Source organism: Dunckerocampus dactyliophorus, chromosome 12 (genome assembly GCF_027744805.1).
Source record: "Dunckerocampus dactyliophorus isolate RoL2022-P2 chromosome 12, RoL_Ddac_1.1, whole genome shotgun sequence".
NCBI lineage: Eukaryota > Metazoa > Chordata > Actinopteri > Syngnathiformes > Syngnathidae > Dunckerocampus > Dunckerocampus dactyliophorus.
In genome coordinates this window covers 23,813,228-23,836,330 of record NC_072830.1, presented here as the reverse complement: position 1 = coordinate 23,836,330, position 23,103 = coordinate 23,813,228, and the positions used below count along the sequence as shown (strand labels likewise).

General features: G+C 41.4%; 2 protein-coding genes across 2 annotated transcripts in view; one reads left to right on the top strand and one right to left on the bottom strand.

Annotated features, from left to right (window-relative positions):
• Positions 1-2,188, bottom strand: part of pde3a (phosphodiesterase 3A, cGMP-inhibited) — a 95,643-nt gene extending 93,455 nt beyond the window's left edge. Inside the window, exon 1 of the mRNA XM_054793667.1 lies at positions 2,164-2,188. The gene's annotated coding sequence lies outside the window, so the exon portion shown is untranslated. The remainder of the gene's footprint in view (positions 1-2,163) is intronic.
• Positions 2,189-3,075: 887 nt separating this feature from the next.
• abhd15a (abhydrolase domain containing 15a) lies at positions 3,076-23,103 on the top strand. The gene is made up of 3 exons (XM_054793668.1): positions 3,076-3,828; positions 11,153-11,505; positions 13,100-23,103. Exons 1-3 carry the CDS (start codon positions 3,358-3,360, stop codon positions 13,749-13,751), a joined length of 1,476 nt encoding a protein of 491 aa, XP_054649643.1. The 5' UTR covers positions 3,076-3,357; the 3' UTR covers positions 13,752-23,103.

The window sequence follows — 23,103 nt, the reverse complement described above, 5'->3', positions numbered from 1 at the left end:
CAGTTCCTGTTTGCTTTGTTGACAAAGCTTGTGGGGCAGTGCCATGGCTACAAGGCCAGGGAGTGAAGGGAAGGGAGGGGGTACGACACAGTGAGCCATCAGAGCAGTGCTGCTGTTGACATGGGCTTTGCAAAAGAAGAAGCATTTCCATTATAATACAAGTTGAAATATAGTTATGTAGTTTCATGGTCAGTGGTTCTATATTCTTAATGTATATAATGCATCCTTTCCCCCCCAATGCATGCACAGTTGCACTCAAAATGATTTACTCAACCATTGTAAACTACATTTATTTGTAAAATGCACAACTTTTCAATAGATGGCCACTTTCAATAATGAGCGACTGCTTGTTATACTGGTTGTGTTGAGCTACACTGGAATCCGACCGCGTTCATGTAGGCAAACTGATCAAGTCCTAGTCTACCGTATTCTTCTTAGTAAAAAAGTGCCAGCTTAAGCCGACGTAAACATACACCGTGGACCGCTTTTCTCAACGTTAAATTTGAGACTCAGAGGGATCATTTCTATGAAATAGTCAACATGTGTTGTAGTATTGTTAACTTCATCATCATCGCTCATGTGTTTTTTGCAAAAGCAGATTTGTGGTTTTGTCAAAATTAGGCCTGTCAAAGTTAATGCATTAATAACAATAGAATAGTTAATAGTTGGATTAATAGTTAATAGAAATTCTGTTTAATGCCACTATTTGTTTTTGACGCGTGATTAACATGCACACGTCCTGTTTGATCCTCGGCCCACACCGTAGTTTGAGAAAACGGTGTTGCAGTTAATGCTGAGCCGCAAGCGGGAACAAGCACTGGCAGATGGCTCTCTCGACAAGACCAGTGTTATTTGCATCTACTGTCGCTGTGAGTTGAGTTGTCACCGGAATACGTCGAGTCTCAAATGCCACTTGCTGGGCTCAGCTGAAGAAACTGAAGAAGCTAGACAACGTGCTTGAGCACTGCAGGTATTTTTTATTGTCATTTATACAATGGTACCTTGGCATACGAGTGTCTGAACTAAAGAGTATTTTTTAGATACGAGCCACCACTCGGCTGCAAAGTAAAATAGCTGATGTTTGTTATTTTAAACTCGTATTGGTATTTGTCTTGTATATTTACTAGCTACCAAGTTGCTGTGTGAGGGAGCTCATGAGCTCCCCATAGCAGGCGTTGGCGAATGTGATACTCTTTCCAAGTCCGTCCTTTCTTGTCAACAACAGCTCTCATTCAATATCCTCCTGTGTCCAAAGACAATGTATTGACTAAATGTATTGACTAAACTAATTTCCTCTTACTCACCTGTTCCCATACATGTATTTATACAGCTTTTGATCTTGCCACCCCACTGTTCATTCTGATAATGGTGACTCTCATACTGTATTCAAAATAACCATGAGTCATGCTGTGATTGAACTAAATCATTCATGTTTAATGAATTTATGATGTTATTTTCTACTTCACCAAATTAGGATGTCTTTCCTCCCGCGGTGTCTCAACAGAGGTGTGTCAATTCTAACAGAGATATTGTGGGGTCAATGACAGCAAAGTCATCAGTTCTTCACATTTTTCATGCACCAGGTAAATCATTTACTCGCTTGTAGTCTCATGATCTGCTGCCATGTACAAGTTCAAGATGAGGCTCTTCACCCTGTCTTGTTTCATCAATACAAAATGTGTAGAGGAGGAAAATGAAGCGGAGGTACCCCGATGGAGCGGAGAAGTGGGGAAGGCAGAGGAAAACACCACTACTACTAAACTACTACAATACTACTACTACAGTATTATCAAAACTAGCAAAGGTGTCAACCTTTTTCGTAGCCACAACAAACGTAGACAGACAACGACAGCAAGTGTCATGTCAGCTGCTGAGAATGCAGTACAGTTGTCCTTTGTTTATGGTGCTTAATTGATTCCAGACCCGACCGCGATAAGTGAATTTCCCCAAAGTAGAATTCATGATTATTACATCGAATATTTTCATAGTTAGAGCATAGAAAACTTGTTTATGATTTTTCTAAATACAATGTTGACCATTATTAGAGCCCTGTCGACATGAAATAACACCCATATAGTCACCTTTTCAATCCTATTACCCAATATAGTAGATATAATCAGAGAAAATATGACATATTAGACATAAATGAGATAACAGACTCACCTGTTAGCAGTTCCTTGTTTATTTCTGGACAGCGTACTTGCGCCTGGTGGCTTTAAATGGCTTTACACTCGTATTACCCTTTACAGGAGACAAAATAAGAGTAAATTATCCATTTGGGACGTAAATAAAACTTCTGCTAGAGCAGTGTCACGGTAGATGTGTTCCCTAGGAAACCTTTGTGACAAGTGTAGTGCCTGTCTCACCGAACAATTACTGACGCCTAGTGGCTAATACTACATTCACAAGTGGAATGCTTCTTCTGCCTTGTATTTGCATTTTAGTTCATTTCGCTATTTTTTTCTTGCAAATGCTTAATTTAGGCCAAGAATAAGTACAATTTCATTAAATATGCAGTGAACATTTATTAATGAAAAACCGCGATAGAGTAAGAGAGCGATATTCAAACCGCGATGTAGCGAGCGACGACTTGTACTGCGAGTACTAGAGATGAAGCTATGAGTGATGCTTTTCATCACAAAGATGCGCGAATGAAAGCGGTAAATTATATTAAATGTTTCTTAATGTTCTTATCATGTAGAGTAAAAGCGTTGAGATGATTCACTTGTTGGGTAAAAATAATAATGGGACTTTATCAAACTCAGGAAATAGGAGAATTTTCTCATATTAACACTTGTTAGTGGATGAGAAACATTAATATTATTTTTTTAAAAACATGGCAATGTAACTAGCAACTCAATGAGAGAGATAACTGTAATACATTTCGAAAGCAGGAAAACTGTATGTGGCCTATTTTCTGCTGCCCACAATGAAGACCTTGCGTTGAGGTGAGAATAAAACTTAGTCTGTGCGTCGGGCCCCAATGGCTGGGTTTGCCTTGGGCCCCCATATGACTAAATACGCCCCCGACTGTACAGTACTAGTCTCCTGTCTAGTAGTACTATACCTGCTCATCACTGCGTGAAGGGGTTGGGCTTGACAGGAGGCGTTGCTTCCATTCAGCATTAGAAGACATTTTTGTTGCACTCCCAGCTGTTGGGGTCGTAGTCTGTGGTTGAGCTCATACATGGAAGGATCTCCACTCCGCCACACGTAGGACAAATGAATGGATTTAATGAGAGAAGCAAAGCCAGTTTTTTTTTTTTAGGTGTGATTTTGCGCACCCTGCATCGCAACGGCGGACAGCAGCCACACTTTAGGACAATTTAGGATAAATTGTGTACCACAAACCGTACCATGCTGGAATGGCTTGTGGTCCTTTGCGTCGCGGTCCTGGTGACCACAGTATGGTGCAGTTCCAAAGTTTCTTCCGGCATAGACAAGCCGACAAATACACCTCAAAGAGGCGCGAACACTCCGGGGAAAGACTGCACCGAGACTCGCAGCGTGGAGCTCATCTGTAAACCTTCCGCCCTGGCCAATTACCTCCTGAAGACCTGCACCACTTTCACCAACTACTCGCCGTGTGTGGGCTGGACGTGGCGGGCCAGCGGCATCCTCCAGAGCTTGTACGAGGCGTGCTGGTCGTACGGCAGCAAGGTTCATTTTGTGAGGGACCACCTACAGCTGAGCGATGATGGACTGGTTGCCTTGGACTGGGCTTTTCCTCGCTACCAGAAGAGACGCAGGACCTACAGTCACTCCACCAGCCCGGTTCTACTCATCATCCCCAATTCTTTTGGGAAGATCACCAGGAATGTGCTGGAGGTAGAGAGAAATGCACTCAACACACAACTCGAATGCTCCCCAATCCATGAGCTCTGTCAAACATTTTGACATCAACATTTGATTGACAGGCAGATAGGTATTCATTTAACAACATTTATTATTGTGCTTGCAGTTGTGATGTTCAGTTGCACCGCATCAGAGCTATTTTGACTGTGACTCACAGTGCCAGCACAATAAAAAAAAAAAACAGCACACTGTCTCTCAGAATAGTTACTAAAAGCACATTTTGTTTAAAGGTCTTGTATTGGATCCCATCCAGTCAGGTTTGTGGGTCATTTTGAAATGAGGAATGAGGGAAAATAGCAAAAATACATCATGAAAGCTGAACCCAACAGTGACTAGCGAAAATACGCGAGTAATTGAGACTGCCATAAAAGCTTTTGATTCAAGGTTTGCTTCCACCCTCTCTTCCATTTCAGGAGGTTCGTCAGGTGACTGATGAACAGATGTACAGACCTGATCAAAATCTTAAAACCAGTTGAAAAATTGCTAGAATCTGCATTTTGCACTAGAGAAAGCTTGTTAGCTTTAGCCACCAGGAGGGCATGACAGTGTGAATGCCTGACACAAAATGAAAATTGTGAGCAGATTTAGGCTTTTATAGCCTGTTGTCTTAAAGTTTTGATCAGGTGATAAACAACCTATTTCAGTTATTTTTGTTTAAATTACAAGTTCCAAATGTTTTTTGTCTCACTCCCCCTTCTTGCTTTTGCATATTGTAGCTCTTCTTAAAACCTCATTGAGATCCAAATGTGCAAAATTTAAATTCTAGCAAGTTTTTCAACTGGTCTTAAGATTTTGATCAGGGGTGTATTTATTAAGCATCGGCAGCATCGGAGAAAGTTCTAAGTTTCACTTTTGCTTTGCAGCACACAGTGACGGTGCACATAAACATATAAAAATTGTGGGCTGGTACATGTTTGCAGTACATTTTATCTCTCTTATCACATATTTCTAAATTATTACCGACGTAGGGTGAATAAAATGGGTTTTCTGCGGTAAAAATGGCCCATTGGGGTGGCAGTGGCCCAGGAGGTAGAGCAGGTTGTCCAGAAACTGGAAGGTTGGCGGTCCGATCCTCGCTCCCTCCACGCAGTCGCTGTTGTTGTGTCCCTGGGCACCTGGGCAAGATACTTCACCCAGTGCTACCCACACTGGTGTATGAATGTAAATGAATTCTGGCGGTGGTCTGAGAGGCCGTAGGCATGAATTGGCAGCCACGTTTCTGTCAGACTACCCCAGGACAGCTGTGGCTACAAATGTAGATTACCACCACCAGTGAGTGACTTAGAAGTGAATGAATAATGGGCTCACTTCACCGTGAAGCACTTTGGGCACCCTGTAAAAAGGCACTATTGAAAATCAATGCATTACTATTAGTATTAGTTTTGGAGAAAAAAACATTCTTTTGACCAAAAATCCCTACTTTGCAGGGTCATGAATGCTGAAACACGAGTATGTGTGGTTCCACTGTATAACTTTGCATACTACTACTGACCCCCACTTACTTTTAGATTTTTTAGTATGTGACCGTCGGTAGAAAAATCTGTACATGTTTGCATTCGATTGTGCAGGTCTATCTAATGTTTTGGCCAGAAAGAGAATAAACAAATTACACGTAAAAAGTGTGTGTTTAACACTTAGATCACTCGAACCACTCGTGGGGGCACACTTCTATAATAACACTCATTGGACACTTCATCAGAACCCCTGCACAAAACAATGACATCGAATGTCGGAGCTGTTTTGATAAATGTACATGTATGTCTGGAAAAGGAGTCCAGCATTCCATGTATTCACCAAACACTGGACAATGTTGTTGAGTAGTTTATTTAATTGAATGTTTCAGAGGTCAGTGACCTACAGAAGACCAAACGCAGAAGCCATTTTACTGCTCTCTCAATGCACTGATGGGGGTGATTGAATGAGGCGATACAAAGCATCCCCTTGACTTGAGGGAGGCAAGGGGAAGCGCAAAGTTGCGTCACATGAGTTAGTTTCCGTGCGGCGCTCACACTTTGGACACCTGGCGCAGTGTGAGATCAATACATTTAGCATGTGTGCGCTCTGTGCAAATGTCATGCAAATGTCACCACATTAGTGCTCGGCAACAAGCGGAGGATTGCAGTCTGCTGATAGTAAACGTCGTCAACAAGGAAGAAAAAAAGAAAATGGTGTCAGCCAGTTTTGCTGGACATTGTTGGATGATGAGGCAACACAAGGGAAATATTTCAATATAAAAATGATCCCTGTCACTGGTGAGCTTCACGCTGTGTGTGAATGTGTGTGTATGTGTGTGTGTGTGTTACTGGGAAAATATATAAAAATAGCTCATGTTTGGGCACATAAGCGTGTATATCTACCTCAGATAGGGAGGGAATGTAGAGTGTATGTGTGTGTGTGTGTGTGTGTGATTTCTTCCTAAACAGTATCTTCTAGCTTTCCATAAATTTATGAATAAGACTCTGAATCATGAATTTGTTTCAGTGCTGCTGCTACACTAGCTGTAGTCTTATTTAGCGTTTTGGTTTGCTTTTTGGAATCATTAGCGCATCACTACAAGCAAAAGTCATTTATTCACATTTGATTGTGATAACATTTAAGATCAATGTTTGAGACATACTCTCCAGTAGTGATGTGTGGTCAGGGGAGGCATGAAAAAAAAGAATAATGATAATATTTATATTTGTCTAATGACAACGGTTGGCTGGCGACCAGTGCAGGGTGTATCGGATCCAGCATACCCCTGCGACCCTAGTGTGGACATGCGGTATAGAAAACTAATGGATGGATTTGTGTTATTATTATATTAGCTATAAGGTGCTTGTCACTGTCGTCCTTCCATAAAGATGAAAAGCCAGAACCACCTTTTTTTTTCTTTATTGAAATACACAACGACCAGTCCAGGGTGTACCCTGCCTCTCGCCCAAAGTCAGCTGGGAGAGGCTCCAGCACACCCCCACGACCCTAATGAGGATCAGCGGCATAGAAAAAGAATGGATGGATGGATGAAATACACAAACAGTACCATCACTTAAAGTCAGCAACAAAACAATGAATGAATACAAATGACTGCCAAGATGGAGGATTATATATCCAAGCTCAACAAAAGGTGATCAGACAACAAAGTAAAAGACCACATGCACTTAATAAACAAATAAAACATGACCACAATTGTTTTTCAGGTTATTAAAAAATAAAAAATTCATTGGACTAAGAAGTATTTAAAAACAACATTTTTAACAAAAGTGGATTATTTTCTTTTTTTTCCTCATTATCCTCTTAATGAACAACCTATACTGTCTTAGCATTTAAAAAAAACAGTCATGAGCCTCATCACCGCGCATCACTGCTCTCCAGGTTGAATGTAAAGCACAAAGGATTTATATCTTAATTAGGTTGTGGAAAAACCCACATCTGATTATGTGGATGGATGTTCAGAATTGACAACAGTGGGTTGATCTTGCAATGTACTGTAAACATGTCCAACTATTTCAGAAAGTGCCCTATGAATGGTTTAAAATAGTCCACCTGTATGATATTTGATTTTTCATGGTTTGGTATTTCACATCTGGTATTACTAACATGTACTATAAAAGAGACTTGACATAGCCGGGGTAGCCTAACTTTTAATTACATTAGTTATCTCAGTATTGGCTCAATACGTTAGGTTTGGGATATGGAGTTGTCCCTCGCCACTTCGCGGTTCGAATTTCGCGGCTTCACTCTATCACGTTTTTTTCAAAAATATATTAATTAGTCAATTTTGCTGTTTCGTAGTTGAATACAACCTATTATTAGGACAAAAATATGCATATTTAAGCCAATGTTTGTATTTTTTGCCTAAATTAAGCATTTTCAAGCAATGGCTAAATGAACTAAAATACAAATATAAGGCATTCAGAAACGTTGAAGATATGCAGTATTCTACACTGATCACTAGGTGTCAGTAATGATACTGTAATGTTTGATGAGAGATACACACCAGACTTGATTGCCGGAACAGGCTTTTATTGCAGGTTGGAATTATCTCACAACAGACACAATAATCCCTAATAAAAAAACACAAGCTACTGTTGTGGACTTAATGCACGGTAAGATGAAACTCAACTCTGAACCCTCGACGTCACTTCCTGTTTGCCACTCATTCCGCTCCCCAAGGGAAAACACATTTAGAGCAACGCAAACACAAGCACGGGTCTTATGGCTTATTTACTCATATTATGTCTACTATATTGGGGAATATGAGTGCAAAGGCTACTATTTGGATGTTAGCTAATGTTTAGAGGGCTCTAATAATGTTAGAAAACATATTTAGAAGGTCGCAAACAGGTTTTCTATGCTCTAACTACAAAAAAAAAAGGAATCTTTTTGTAACTACACTTATCACGGTCTGGTCTGGAACCAATTCACCGCGATAAACGAGGGGTTGCTGTACTTGGCTGATCCCGAAGGACATTCTGTTATCCAGTAGAACCAATGAAAATAAATGAAACTCAAATATCACAGCAAGCGAGTATTATCGGAAGCCATAAGAAGGAGGTAATAATCCAAGTGAAAAAGGTACAATGCAATATGGAGGAAACACATGAAGGTGCAAAGGTGGTAATGTACCTTAATGTCAAAGAAAAAGACTAATAGTAGAAGGGCTGTATAATAAATGGAATGCTTTTTGTGCATGATGTGCTGCATGAGCATTACATATGCATCATTATGGGGAAATCACAAAATATTACATGTATTTCTACATTTACTGGTAAGATGTTTTCCCCCAGAGAAACACATCTTGAGTCCTCCCTAAAGGAATTTATCACCGAGCTGTCGGTCAAACGGCAAACCACCAGCTGCAGTCATCATTTTATTTTCGTTTGTCCACAAGAGGTGAAACAGTCAGAGCACTGATGCAGAGCCAGCAGCAAGGATACTTGAAATCTCATCAACGCCGATGCCTAACTCCTATCGTGGTCATTATACCTAGGAGGGGATGTGTGGCGTGCATCATCAGGGTGTCCAATGGCTGTTTATATCATATAAATATATTATCTGAGAAGTGAATCCATGTAATTTCATGGTGAGTTAATCTGATTCAAGGTGAGGCGGCTCTATCCGTGTAGTTAGATCAGATTAAACTGCATCGCATAAAATTTTCATTAATATGAAGCAACAGTTGATGATTTGGAAGAGAGAACTCCATGAATACTGATTGAGTAGGAATGCACTTCATCTAGGAAATCAAGAGAAAATAACATTATGATACTTGCTCTAAAATGACAATGAGTGCTGTAATGTGTGCTGTGGGAGACTCGTGTTATTATGTGCAGAGCCTTGACCTTTGCATGCATGTTCATTCTCAGGTTTAAGGCCAAATGTCAAATGGCAAAATCCTCTCTCCCGATAAGCTCCAGTTGACCTTTTATATTTCAACATTTGGCCCAATTAAATGTGATGAAAGCTGATAAAATGGAGCATTTAAAGGCAGCAACACTTAATCAGCATCAACGTTTATTGCAGCCAGCTGTTTTTTCCATTCACATTTGAGTGAGCAGTTAACGATAACACGAAACACATTTGGGTTTTTTTCCCCCCCAAATGTACATTTAACAACAAGCACCTGCACCACAAGCCTATTATGGGCTTTCCAGATGGATTTATACGAGCCCCGTCTTCACTAACAAGCTTTAAATTGACAAGCCAATACACGACATGACTCAAAAGAATCGGGTCACCGGGCCCCTCTGCTGCGCTATAACCGCTCCACTGTAAAAAAAAATGTCTACAAGATTTTTGTGGGAATTTTGTGTCCAATCATGAAGGGTCAGAGGTCACTCATGTTGGGCCTACTGGCTCACCATCTCTGTTCACCCCAAAGGGGTTCTGTGTAAGTTCTTCCACAAAAACTACACATTAAGTGAAGAATATTAAAGAATTATGATTCAGTGGGGGAGGTTGAGTCCATTCCCTGAGGGATAAGCTGATTTAGGTACAGTCATCACCCCATGGGTGACTGCCTGTATTGGTGTAAACTAACTCTCTGGTGCTGGTATTAAACCCCAAATTTGACCCCATAAGTTGGATGGGTTTAGGGTGTTTGGACGGATCACCAAAAATTGGTACACACCTTTAGTGGACTCACAAGCACATGTCTGTCAAATTTGAGTAAGATTGGTTGGAAAAACATGGCCACCATCAAGCAAAACATCTTTCCAGGGGAACAGGCTGGACTTGGCAAGTAATTTCTGGCATATAAGACACACCAGTGTTTAAGCTGCACCCACTAAATTTAGAGAGAAAAACAGATTTGCACATACAGTATATACGCCGCACTGGACTATAAACTGCACATGTCATCAAATTACACGACTCTGTGGGGACCAGGAAGCTCTTTATCTGAGGGGAGCGAATCATGACTTATGAGAAAACTCACATTGAGCTTATCAACCCATTGGAAATCGCAGTCTGACTCATGGTGTCATCTTACGAAGGACGCTAAAATCATCACACAGCAGCTTAACATTTAAAATGTAGCTCGGAAATATACAACACAAGTACCAATACAAGTTTAAAATAAATTTTAAAAAAACAGCTATTTTAACTTCTTCCTATAATGCATTGTTGCCAGCAGAGCAGTTCATTGGCCAACGACTGCCATGGGTGACCAGGGGGAGCTCATGAGTTAAAATAGCTGGGTTTTTTTAATGTATTTTAAACTCATATTGGTACTTGTCTTGTGTATTTCCGAGCTACCTTTTGAGTGTTAAGCTGCTGTGTGATGTTTTTAGCGTTCTTTGTAAGATGACTCCGTGAGTCAGACTTTTATATTGAGTCAAGACCTCCTGTGTTTTCCCATGGGTTGACAAGCTCATCGTGATTTCCATTATAGCTTGTGATTGGTTCCTGCTAAAGAAAGAGCTCCCATTTCCACACTGACTGGCGAACGGCGCAGTATTTAAATGATTAGTAGTACTTCTGAAGTATATGAGGTGTCACGAGATTAGAACATGGTCATGAATTAGCAGCACCGCTGTATAAGCCGCAGGGTTCAAAGTAATTAGCCATAAGTCATTGGCCATTTGTCTAATGGTTCTAAAACTTTGAACATATCTGTATTACATGCATGCTAGCGTGTCTTCCAAATCATTTGAGCACAACCCATAGGGGGCACCACAGGTGTCATTTACAGGGGTGTCCTAATTTTTTCCACAGGACTGTATATCCTAACACTTACAGTACACACACTGCAGACGTTCACAACCTGCCCAAACAACAGGCAAACATTTATGTCTGTACTTTATCTGCCCTACAGTTGTGTCAAACAGCCCTCTCCCATGGATACCTCCCTGCAGTCCTCAACCGCCGCAGCCACAACGGCACGGCTCTCACCACTCTCAAGCTACAGCAGTTTGGAGACCCAGCAGACCTGCGAGAGGTCGTGCGCTACATCCGTTATCGGCAGCCTGCCGGCAAGTTGTATGCAGTGAGCGAAAGCACGGGCTCCGGCCTACTTCTCTCCTACCTGGGGGAGTGTGGTTCCTCCAGCTACTTCACGGCTGCCGTCTGCCTGTCGCCCATCTTTCGCTGCCAGAGCTGGTTTGAAAACGGACTCTCCTGGCCTCTACAGTGGTCCTTGGTGCTCTATCAGAAGATGTGCCTGAGCAGGTATGAAGAGTTGGGGGGTTGGCCGGGGGCAGAATTTTAGACAGGTGCCAGATTCAGATACATTAAAGACCTGGACCAGATCTTTCTAGAGTTAAAGCAATCAATAAACACATGGATAACTAAAATCAAAATTTACTTTCAAATAATATTGACTTAAAAGTGAAGAAAAATTGCAATTGCAGTACACACTTTTTGCCAAAATATATTTAGAGTATTTTCTATAATTTGGTAAGGAATACAAATAATTTATTTTATTTCTTTATTATAATTAGATTCTTTCCTACTCTTCTACATTACAAATCTTACATGCAAGAATGCTGCAGCTCCGTCTCCTCAAAAAGTGTGGAGAATTGTCATGCTTTTGGTAAAACAAATTAACCACATTAACATCCTCTGCTAAAACTTATTGTGATCAACTTTGTCAGGCCGTATTCAAGATGTAGCGGGCCTTGTGTTTGAGAAGCATGTGAGCAGTGATTCCCAACCACTGCACTGCGGCACATTAGTGTGCCGTGACAGCGCCTCACGTGTGCTGTGGAAAATTATTAAATTTAACTTAATTAGCTAAGAACATGATTATTTATTTAGTAATGTATCTTTGTTCATCCATCTATGCCGGTGATTTCCCACCAGGGGTAAGCGCACCCGAGAAAATTGGACCGACCACGTTCAAAAAGAGAAAGCTTCTTAGCTTTAGCCATCAGGAGGGCACGACAGTGTGAATGCCTGACAGAAAATGAAAATTTGGAGCAGATTTTGACTTCTATAGACTGTGGTCTTAAACTTTTCATCCGGTGATAACCTATTTCAGCTTTGTTTTTGTTTTTGTTTAAATTACAAGTTCCAAATGTTTTTGGTCCCACTCCCCCTTCTTCCTTTTACGTATTGTAGCTCTACTTAAAACCTCATTAAGATCCAAATGTGCAAAATGCAAATTCCAGCAATTTTTCAACTGCTCGGGTCTGTATATGAAATTGTTCACTGGGTTTTAAATCTAACGGGACTAACAATATCATCTTCGGCCAAATCTAGCAATGGCCTGGCAAATTGAATTTTCAGCACAGCGTGTACTGCCATGTTCGTGGGCAGCAGGCCTGGCCTGTGTTGTGGTGAACACAAAGCCAATACAAATCTAATAGAGGAGGCTGAAATAATAGTGTACAGGGTAGAAATCAATAGTGGAGTGCATGCAGGTTATTATATAGCAGTCAAGACTAAATCTCACACAAAATGAGCTTTTGTGAGTGTGATGACACCAAGGTGTCCAAGAATATCATTTTGTATCCTTCATGGTGAACGTGATGGATTTCCTTTCACAAAAGAAATGACATTTGTTGAATGTGGCCAAAATGCTGCAAAAAAATGAGAGAAGACAAACAGGTGCAAGAAACCAAAAGCGCACACGATTCAGAACTAATCAGGTTGACGTGGCAACCGCTTCATGTCAAGTTATTGATTCTGAGAGACATTGTGACTGAATTGTGCCTTCTTCGATCACTTCCTGTTGGGGATTTGAGAGCTACGCTGTCCCTTAAATTGAGCTTCTGCTTTTCTTATGTTTGTCTTTTTGTTTGTTTGAATGTGTCGTGCTCAGATACAGGACGGCGCTGAGTGCCACCATACACACAGACAGCCTCTTTTCTACCACGTCCCTACGCGGCCTGGAGGAAGTTCTCTTTTGTCAAACACAGGTCAGTTGTGGCGGAGCTGCACTAACTGGGCCAAGTGGTAGTACTTCTTCCGGTTCCTGGGAGGCTTACTGGGAATGCAACGAGCCCTTAAGGGATGTGGATGAGGTGGCCATTCCTGTCCTGAGTATCTGCGCTCAGGACGACCCAGTACGGGGCGACATCCAATCCACGGTACCCCGGGAACTTTTTGAAAGCAACCCACATTTCTTCCTCCTTCTAACAGACCGAGGCGGTCACTGTGGTTTTTCCACGCGGTGCGAGGGAAGTTCCACAGGGGCAGCTGGCCCAGCAGCAGCAGCAGCAGCAAACTGTGCAACGGCAAGTTGTGGGACCAACTGGAGCCACCAAGCTCTTTTTGAATTTTTCAGGGCGACCACAGACTTTATTGCTGCAGAGGAGAGGGCAAAGCAACTTGCTGCCAGGAGGAGGGGTCTTGGGGCTGGCATGGGGGGGAGAGCTTTTCGGCACCGTAGTATCAGTACATGCAAGCAAGTGCCATCGTGTTCCCATAATATCCACGCCATTTACAACTGGCAGAGGTCCTATACACGGTGAGGAAACCAAATGGTAGTTGATGGACACTGACACGTTTTGTTATTATAATCCTGGTTAGTCGTGGGACTGCAATGGTAGTGAAGGTGTGGTGTCAATTCCCCCTCATTCCTATTCCCCATGTAATGACTAGCAAGCCGTCGAGGTGGGACTGTGCCTTTTGCCGAGCTAGACTTGAGCTCCCCCGCCACCTTGAGCAGGATACAGGGGCGTAATGTGTCAAAAAGGTGCTGCTTTGGCGAAGCGCTCCATTATGAAAGTTAACTTTTGTGAGTTCTTACGAATAACATCAGCAAAGTCAGCAACAAGAAACTGTGTAACTACGTTCCATAGTCCACAGTGTAAGGAAACCAGCTAAGTTGGCCCCGCATCCTGATGAAATAATTACAGCCATCACGATCTATGCCTTTTACACCTCACTTCAAACGGTGTGAAATCAGAATGTGTCATTTGCAACACTGACACTTACCAAAGTCTTTCATGTTGTTTTTTCAACTGAATGAAAACGCATCAGTTAGTAATTACGACGGGTGCTTCAATCAATCAGTGTCGGCCAATTTCCGTGAAAAACCACACACACGGGAGGCGACGAGCGGCTGCGACCAGCCACACCGGCCAGCCACATGCAGAGCGAATTGTTATCAGTTGATATTGAAAACGCGATTTCACCTTTTTGTCTTTTTTCTGGCTTTGATTTTGTCCTAAAAATAGCTCTTCCAATAACAGGTCTTGAAAAATGGAGGTCGTCCTATTTTCAGTGTCGTCAGGTATTTGGGTCAAGACGGTACTTTCACAAGAAAGTGTTTGTCCGCCAGTCCTCCTCGATGGTGTGAGTGCTGAGACTATGTCAAACTGTTGTATTACGGCCTTAAAAACGTGCTGATTGAAAGACATTGTAGCAAACACACGTGAATACAATTCAGCTCTAATTCTGATTATTGAGTTTATTGAGCAACATGTTTATGTGTACTCCGTTTGCCCGACGACAGCTGGGATAGGCTCCAGCGTCCCCCCGCGAGCCTAGTGAGCACAGGCAGCATAGGAAATGTATGAATGGGCATTCTACTTCTATTTGATTGAATTCTAGAAAACTGACAGAATCACAAACGTTAAAAAAATGTTTTTCCCCCCCCCCCCTTATTTTCAGTTTGATTGCACATGCACCGACGGCTAAGAAACAGCCCCAATTATAGCGCAGAGTCCCCACGGCCATTTCATGTTGAGATTGCGTGTCCCAGAGTTTTATCCACTCAGACAGCTGGAACACAGCAGTGTCCGCACACACATAGCGTGTATGCACACGCAGTGTGCTGGCAGACATATTGTCAGCTTGCGTTACGACCATCTTCTCTCACACTCACACAAATGAGCTGTCATGCAGGGTCCATGAACATGCTACAAAACACCACTAGCGGTATCCTAGTGTCCTCCCATAACAATAATTATGTACAATGACATGATTGGTTCATGACAAATGCAACTATTGTTCAATAGATTATCCCGTATTATTGGAGGAACACCATTTATTTCATTGGAAAAGCAAAACTAGGCAACTTTTTTATTATTCATATAAATACTTGTAGCTAGCTGTTAGCTGTTTTCTTAAATTTAGGGATTTCAAAGTAATATTTTGCACATCATCGTTATTTTTTTTAAGTGTCCTCTACCACAGTTAATCTGAACAAATTTTAAGACGGCAATGCATGTACTTTTACTGTGGCCAGCTGAGTGCAATATATTTCTTCAAATAGTGGCCCTCCCTTCAATGGATGCCATGTTCCAAAAAGCATCACCCTCAAATAGACGCCTTCTTTTGAAAATAACCAAGGAGTAACTGCAATTAACTCAGTTCACCGATGCCATCATGTGCCCACGTGCGTTAAAGATGTCAAAGATGTCCTGTAGAGTCACGGGCATACAATCGGGATGTGGGGAAAAAAACCCCGATGTGCACTGATGTGTCGTCCTAACCACCATGTGATGGCCCAAGTTGAAAATCTGTATCACAGATAGAGTTGGGATGTTTTGATTCTGTCGAAAAAAAAGCCCATTTTATTTCATATACATTAGTGTCGAATAACTGTTGTGTGTCAAATCATTGTGCTGTCAGCGGCCAAATCTTGCACCACTGTGAGTGTAAACACAGCATGTGTGCAAAGCACTGCGTCCTGTTCCTCAGAAATTATAAATCCCAACCTGTTGGAAAAATATCCACAAAAATCAGAGGTGTTTGGCAAATACTTCAATGTGTTGTAAAAACTATTTATCAAGACAATGCAAACCCCAAACTGTGCCGATTATTATGTAGCTGTCTATTCATTGGTTGTGTTTGTGTTTACATCACATGGTGGTTTCATCTTGCAGTGGTCTGAGCCATTGCTGTTTACTTATCATTCCGCCAAGGGACTACATTGTATTTTAATGTACTGTCTCGTAATAAAGTTGGTCATTTCCACGTTGAAATTGGGGGTGTAATATGTGTGCCTTCACTGCCATAAACTCCACTTCACTTGTCATTTAATAATAATAGTAATAATTATTATTATTATTAGTATTAGTATTATTAATAGTATTATTATTAATAGTTGATTGTACACCTGCGAATTGCGGGAATCTACTACTACTAATGGTGAAAAAAAATGAAATTAAGAGACGCCCATGAAATGATTTTGGACACACGGCTCGTTCCTCCCCCTCCAAAACCTCCTGCTACTTTGGTGTTGGAGTTCTCCTCTGATTTTGGATCAACATTTCCAATAAAAGTGACTGTTGTGATTATTAAGATTAGATTAAGCCCCAGAACCCTCTATCTCTCTCTTCAATTGCCATAGTTCAGTTGCAACAAAGGAACCGGCTAAATGCGTAGAAGCACAATCCAGGTTAAAGCCCAGTGGAGGAGTTTAAGTACTTCAGCGTCTTGTTCACACGTGAGGGAAAGATGGAACGTGAGATGCAGACTCTGTGAATTTTCTGTATTGTTGCACCCCTTGTACAGCCATATCTACCGAGGGATAAACTGATGGAAATGTGCCTACCGATTCACACCGATGGCCTCTCTGACACCCAAACATGAATTCACATTCAGACACCAGTGTGGACCGCGCAAGGAGGCAAGGTGGCTGAATTGTCTTTGCCCAAGGACACACCAGTAGCGACAGATGGAGGAAGCTGGGTTCGTACTGCCAACCCTCCCGTTTCTGGACGACCTGCTCTACACCCGAGCCACTCCTGCCCATTTTTTTTCACAATCTATTTCAGAAGAGCAGTGCTAAAAGTAGCAAAACTGCTTAAAAAATATGCATTAATGTTGAATTGATTGACATACAAAACAGGGAGCATGATGTTTTATGCACTGTTTTGTTTCTGGCATCCTTTAAAATCACAACTGCTTCTTGCGATACGTGCTGTTTTTCAAGAGCCTCCAGCAAATGAAGCCATTTAGAGTGAATTCCCCTTTTCCCTCTTTGCTTATTCAATTATAACCCCAGCACCCGTTGCTTCAGTGATCAGCGCCATGGTCCAAAGTTACTTCACATGCAGCAGAATAATGTGCGTGTTTGTATGACATCCATCTAACTCAAACTACCTTGCCTTAATTATACTCAACCACCGTTTGCGTGTCAACATGAATGAAGGGTGTGTTTTTGTTTTTGTGTGCCTGAAATATCCTGGCAGCAGGTTTTTATTATTGTACATTTCTTTTCATCTTGACTTATTATTTAATGTCTGTTTAGAAGTTCAACATCATCTCATTTTAGCAACAAAGTCAAAACTTGTCCCCAGACTGTCTGCTGTCTCACTGTAGAAAAAAAAAGACCCGTACTCCCTTAAAATACAGGGTGTCCCAGAAAATTTGACATCATTTTAAAAGCAATTATCTTGAAAACTACTAAGTTTAGCTCAATGAAATTCAACAGTTTAGGTGTTGAACATCTTCAGATTATTATGGGATTTTAATATGTGCACCGACTGTGACACAGCCTCGACCTTCTCTGATGTTGATGATGGTCAACCAGATCCTTCAGCCCTGCGTAAGCAGCCTTCCTCTTAGGTTTATGGTACCGAGTCCAAATTTGTTTGACAGTTGAAGTTTTTCCATATTTTGCTTCAAAGACACGCTGCACAGTCGTGAGTGACTGTGCGTGAGAATGTGCCGCTTATCCTCATTAGGGTCGCGGGTATGCTGGAGCCTATCCCAGCTGACTTTTGGGCGAGAGGAGGGACCAATCGCAGGGCGCACATAGACAAACAACCATTCACACTCATATGGACAATTTAGAGTCGCCAATCAACCTAACCTGCATGTTTTGGGAATGCGGGAGTACCCGGCGAAAACCCACGCACGCACGGGGAGAACATGCAAACCCCACACAGATGCCCAAGGGAGATTCAAACCCGGATCTCCTGACTGTGTGGCCCAAAACTAAAACATTAAATATAAAATCTTGATCTGTTTCTATACATTCAAATGATGTCCCGTTTGAACCCTGTAGTTATCCAAGCAAATGCAAGAAATGCTGCAGGGCCTCTGGTGCCTCCTTAGGGGAGGAGTCACATCTTGAAAAACTGAAAACTGCTTTAAAGTGAATGCACTGTAATAAATATAAACATAAATTAAAAAGATATCAACAAGAGAGGATTTCATGTTTGGTTTGAGTTATAAGTATAACTCTAAGTATATACTGAGGTATTTACAGTACTCTGCACGTGCTATGTTTTGAAGTCATCCTTGGCTATTTTGGGTGTTTATACGTCAAATAAAACACCCGAGATAATTCGAGGTACTGAAAAAGAGGAAGACACTCAAAGATTCTGCTGTGCTACCGAGCTAGATTGGACATTAGCTGCATAATTGTCACATTGGTCTAGATTCTGATGGCGATATCTGCAATATCTGCATGCTAAAATAACCAAAAAACATTAAATTCACTTTGATTTGAGTCAAAAGTTGTGTATTTTCAAGAGATGCAAATTTCAAGCAAATGCGCAGTGTTCTAATCACATGATTACATTTGTGGGTCTGCATCCCTCTGACTTGCTGTTGAAATCATTCTTTTATCACAATCACTTGTCCAAACAGCCAAGCCTGTCATCTGATGTTGCCATGGAGACCACGTCCGCTTCAGAAGTGTCCAGCAGATGGCAGCATTGACAAGGTTTCTTCCCTGGAATGTTCCATGCGTCAACTTATCAGGCGTCACTCTGACTGACACGATGACGCAGCTAACTCTGCTTTTGGCTTGGAAACTGTCTGTATATTTGGCACCCGGGTTAATTTTAGTGCTCAATGCATGGCAGAATAAATTTAGATACCTGCTGAGTCAAACTGGAGCAAGCAAACATCGGCTGTAACATTGAGCAGGCAGGAGGGTGTGGATTTTTGAAGGCCTTGAGGTAAAAAAAAAAAGAATCACTTAATCTGCTGCAAAATATTTCCTTTCTTCTCCTGAATGCTTAATCTAACACAAGTAAAGCAAACTGTTATACTCATCCATGACCAAAAAAAAACACTTAAACTGCCTATTGCCAACTAATTTGTTAAAGGGCACCTATTATACTAATTTTCGGGCCTTTGTATTGAGTTCTTGACTCCTATAGAGCAGCTACACACGATAACGCACACACAAACTCTTCCTGCAGTGTTTTCTGCCTCCCACCCAAACGGTCTGTACAATTTACGCCACCCCCGGCCCTCCTCCAGGTACGCCTCCCGCGGAGCCCACGCCGCTGTGATTGGTCACACTCCGAAGCGCTTCCGAGGACTTCCGGACAGCTGCCGAACCCCTTTTGTCCGATTACTTACACAAAATAAACAGAATTAGGACACTGATACATTGTTACTTACAGCTTGCTCTTCTGACTCTTCAACGCGACCAAGTAACGTTTGAAATGCGTCGGACTTCAGCGACAGTTTGGCGGATAGCCCAGCTTCGTGTTGGCCCATATTCACAAAACCCTCTCGTGTGAAGTGCCGTTGACAGATGAGAATATTTTTCTCTTGCTGGCAGGGAATGAGCAACTCCAACCACTTCTGCCTGATGCTTGCCACTTTAGGCTACACCAACAAACATTTCCTGGCAGCCATTGCTTGAGGTGCTAACACCGCAAACAGAGCGAAGCGGAGCGGGGGTGCTGGGCATGCCCATATAAGGAAGTCCAGGTTGCATTGACGTCAAACGAACTGAATATTTTTTTAAAATTCTGTAAAACACAGCATGCAGAGCCGTCCAAAACTGCTTTTAGGGCTCACTTCCAAATGCTCAAACCTCATTATCTGACGCGCTGGCATCGTTAACATGAGAATACAACGTTGTAACAACATTTATAGGTCAGAAAAGAGGAAAAGCATAATAAGTCCCATTTAACCGTGGGAACAATAACAAAATAGACACTCTCAGTTAAGGAAACAAAATCCACCAGGCTAAGACACACAAACACCAACTTGATCGCCGGTCAACAGGCTTTTATTACAGGTATGAACGATCTCACAACAGGCACAATAATCCCTAATAAAAATTCCTCCTCAAAACCCACGCCAAGCTAAAACTCATCTCCCAATCCGCCGACATCACTTCCTGTACGCCCACCACTCAGCTCCCCTAGCGAACACATTTATAGCAACACACACGAGCACGAGTCTTGTGGCTGGTTTAGTCTTATTATGTTTAATATATTGGGCGATACGAGTGGAAAGGTGACTACAGGGGTGTTATTTCATGTCTACACGGCTCTAATAATGTTAAAAACTATATTTAGAAGATGGTAAACAGGTTTTCCATACTCTAACTACGAAAATATTCCATTTATAAATAAGGAATCCTACTTCGCGGAAATTCACTTATCACGGACGGGTCTGGAACCAATTAACCATGACAAACAAGGGATTACTGTACACGCCTCTGTTGTGTATACAGCAACAATAAGTATAGTTGGATCGTTTATTTACATAAGAAACATACAGCAAAGAAGAAGAGGTGTGAATCGAAAACAGGCCATAATTGGAGAGTGTGTTATTTACACAATTTGAAAACTCATATAAAACAGCTTACTTTTTTAAGTTTAATGACGATTTGGAGTGCATAAAAAACGGAAGGGAAGTTCTAGCTGTCTTTGACCACATTATCATTTATTAACCTGTGTATTTCACAACATGACTGCAACAGAACCAATGTTGTAATAGCGATAAGGAGCATATTACTCAGCCAGCATTAATACCACTGATGAGTTCATTTTAAACAACAGCACGGCGAGTGTCACACACATGTGTTTCACACCAACAGCTGAGCAGCACAGCCAACATTTTTAAAGTGCAAGCAGAGGCAGATAAAGCTGCTGGATGCTGATCATGCTACTTCAAATGCAGCCACTGCCATCTTGTGGAGTTAATAACAAGTAACATCGGGAGGTTTCCTAGAGCCACAGACGTTAATGCCAAAGTTTTTTCTAATTAGTGACTTTTGTAGACTGTTAAAGGAGATATGTTTACTTAGGGTAAGTAATGAAAGAAGAAGAAGAGCGGTATGTGCACAAATAAATTAGAGGTCAACCACATCCAGATTCGTTTTGGCCTCTGCGGTTCCACTGGATTGGACAAAAGTTCAATAGAAAATGCTTGAGCCCGTTTTCATCACATTAAGGAGCTCCACTGGACCAGTTTCCTGTCATGTACATGCAGAGTGACGCATGTATTGTAAACTCAAGCTGCAGGTATTTGTGCTAGCCTGCAGCGCATTTCTCAACTGTCATATTACATCCAAGGTGTGGCCATCCACTAAACTCAGTGTGTCCATCACCTTGGTGCACTATTTTCTGCCTTGTTGGTGCTGTGAGGAACATGAGAGTGGACAATGGGGGAACACGTCGCCTTGATATAGCTGTTATATAACTGTTCAGGCTAAGCACTATCTCTGTGCGCATGCATGACTCTGAATATTTGTTTTGTAGGTTTTCACACGTTGCGTGTGTATGCATGTCTTGATGACATGAGGTTGCTCGCAGGTAACCACCTCTGCTTCGGGCTACACGACAGACAGCTGAAGCTAGAAGATCTGATGGAACGCAACAGACTAAGTATCCGTGCACGAAGCATATTTGTTGACAACAAGGCAGGAGTTTGATTGTATTTTATTTCATCAGACTTTCAAATAAGAAAGAAATATGTATGTTTTATTCATGCTGTGATAACTAATATAATAATTGATGATAGCAAGTATGTTGGGATTTAGTGTCAGAGTCAGAATTCATGCCTAAATTAAGACCTAGTCTAAGTCACTCAAACACTACACAGAACACATGAAGGACATTCAAAATATAGTAATCAGAAAGATGAAATACAGAACTCCTTACTTTTATCCCTGTGTTTGTCTTGTACAATGGAAAGGGCGTTGCAAGGGAAGGAGAGACAGGCTGCTTAGTTATCACTGTCCATTTCATAGCAGCAGATCCTTTCACATGTTCAGTTATCTTGTTGATGATGGTGGTGGCATTTGGGCCACCTGGACAAGGCATGTAGCCCATGTTGATGTCTCCATTTCTCTGCTGAGCGTTTTACGATGCCTAATTTCACTTTCCTTTTTAGATTACATTAGATTAGATTATTTTATTTGTGGGGGACAATGCAATTTCATAAAACACATGAGCTAATACATGAGTTAAAAAATGTTTTCATCTGTAGTCCCCTGGCAGTAAAATTCAGTACAATCAGACAAAACAATTAAATAAACGCAAAATACATGCAGATTAGAACAGTAAGGACATCAGAGAAATGTTAAAAAGATCATATAGAAAAATAAAAGTACAACAATAAAACAAGTGATAAAAGAAATACAGGACAAAACCAAAAAAAAATATAACACATCTGGTGCAGATATTTAATGCTGACAAGTGTAGGTATTGACGAGCCATTGTTTTAAATGTTTAGTGAAAGCTTAAAGTGTTCTTAATCGTTTATTGTCTTCTGGTATTGAGTTCCACTCTCTGGCACATCTCACATACCAGGCTGACTGACTAAATGTGCTTTTACGCAAAGGAACAACACAGTCCCCTGTCACAGATCCTCTTGTTACATGCACACTAGCATGTCTTTGGTTGGTAAAATCTGCAAGAGGACCTGGAGCGACACTATGTATTACTTTATACATCAAGCATAAATCTGCAAATTTATAAAAGTTTGTCCACTTTAAGAATGCATACTTTTTTTGAATTGTGCAATGATGTTAATGTCTTGTTTTTTTTCCCGTGACTTTTATGGCTTTTATACAGTATTTCAAGTGGTCTTGACTTGCCTGGGACCAGCTTGTTATACTGTAGTTGAGTTGGCTAGAAATCCTTGAATGTAAGATGATTTTTGCTGCCT

Coding starts and splice junctions, on each gene's coding strand:
- abhd15a (XM_054793668.1), top strand. CDS start 3,358: ATGCTGGAATGGCTTGTGGTCCTTTGCGTCGCGGTCCTGGTGACCACA. Junction 3,829..11,152: donor TCACCAGGAATGTGCTGGAG/GTAGAGAGAAAT, acceptor TCTGCCCTACAG/TTGTGTCAAACAGCCCTCTC. Junction 11,506..13,099: donor CAGAAGATGTGCCTGAGCAG/GTATGAAGAGTT, acceptor TGTCGTGCTCAG/ATACAGGACGGCGCTGAGTG.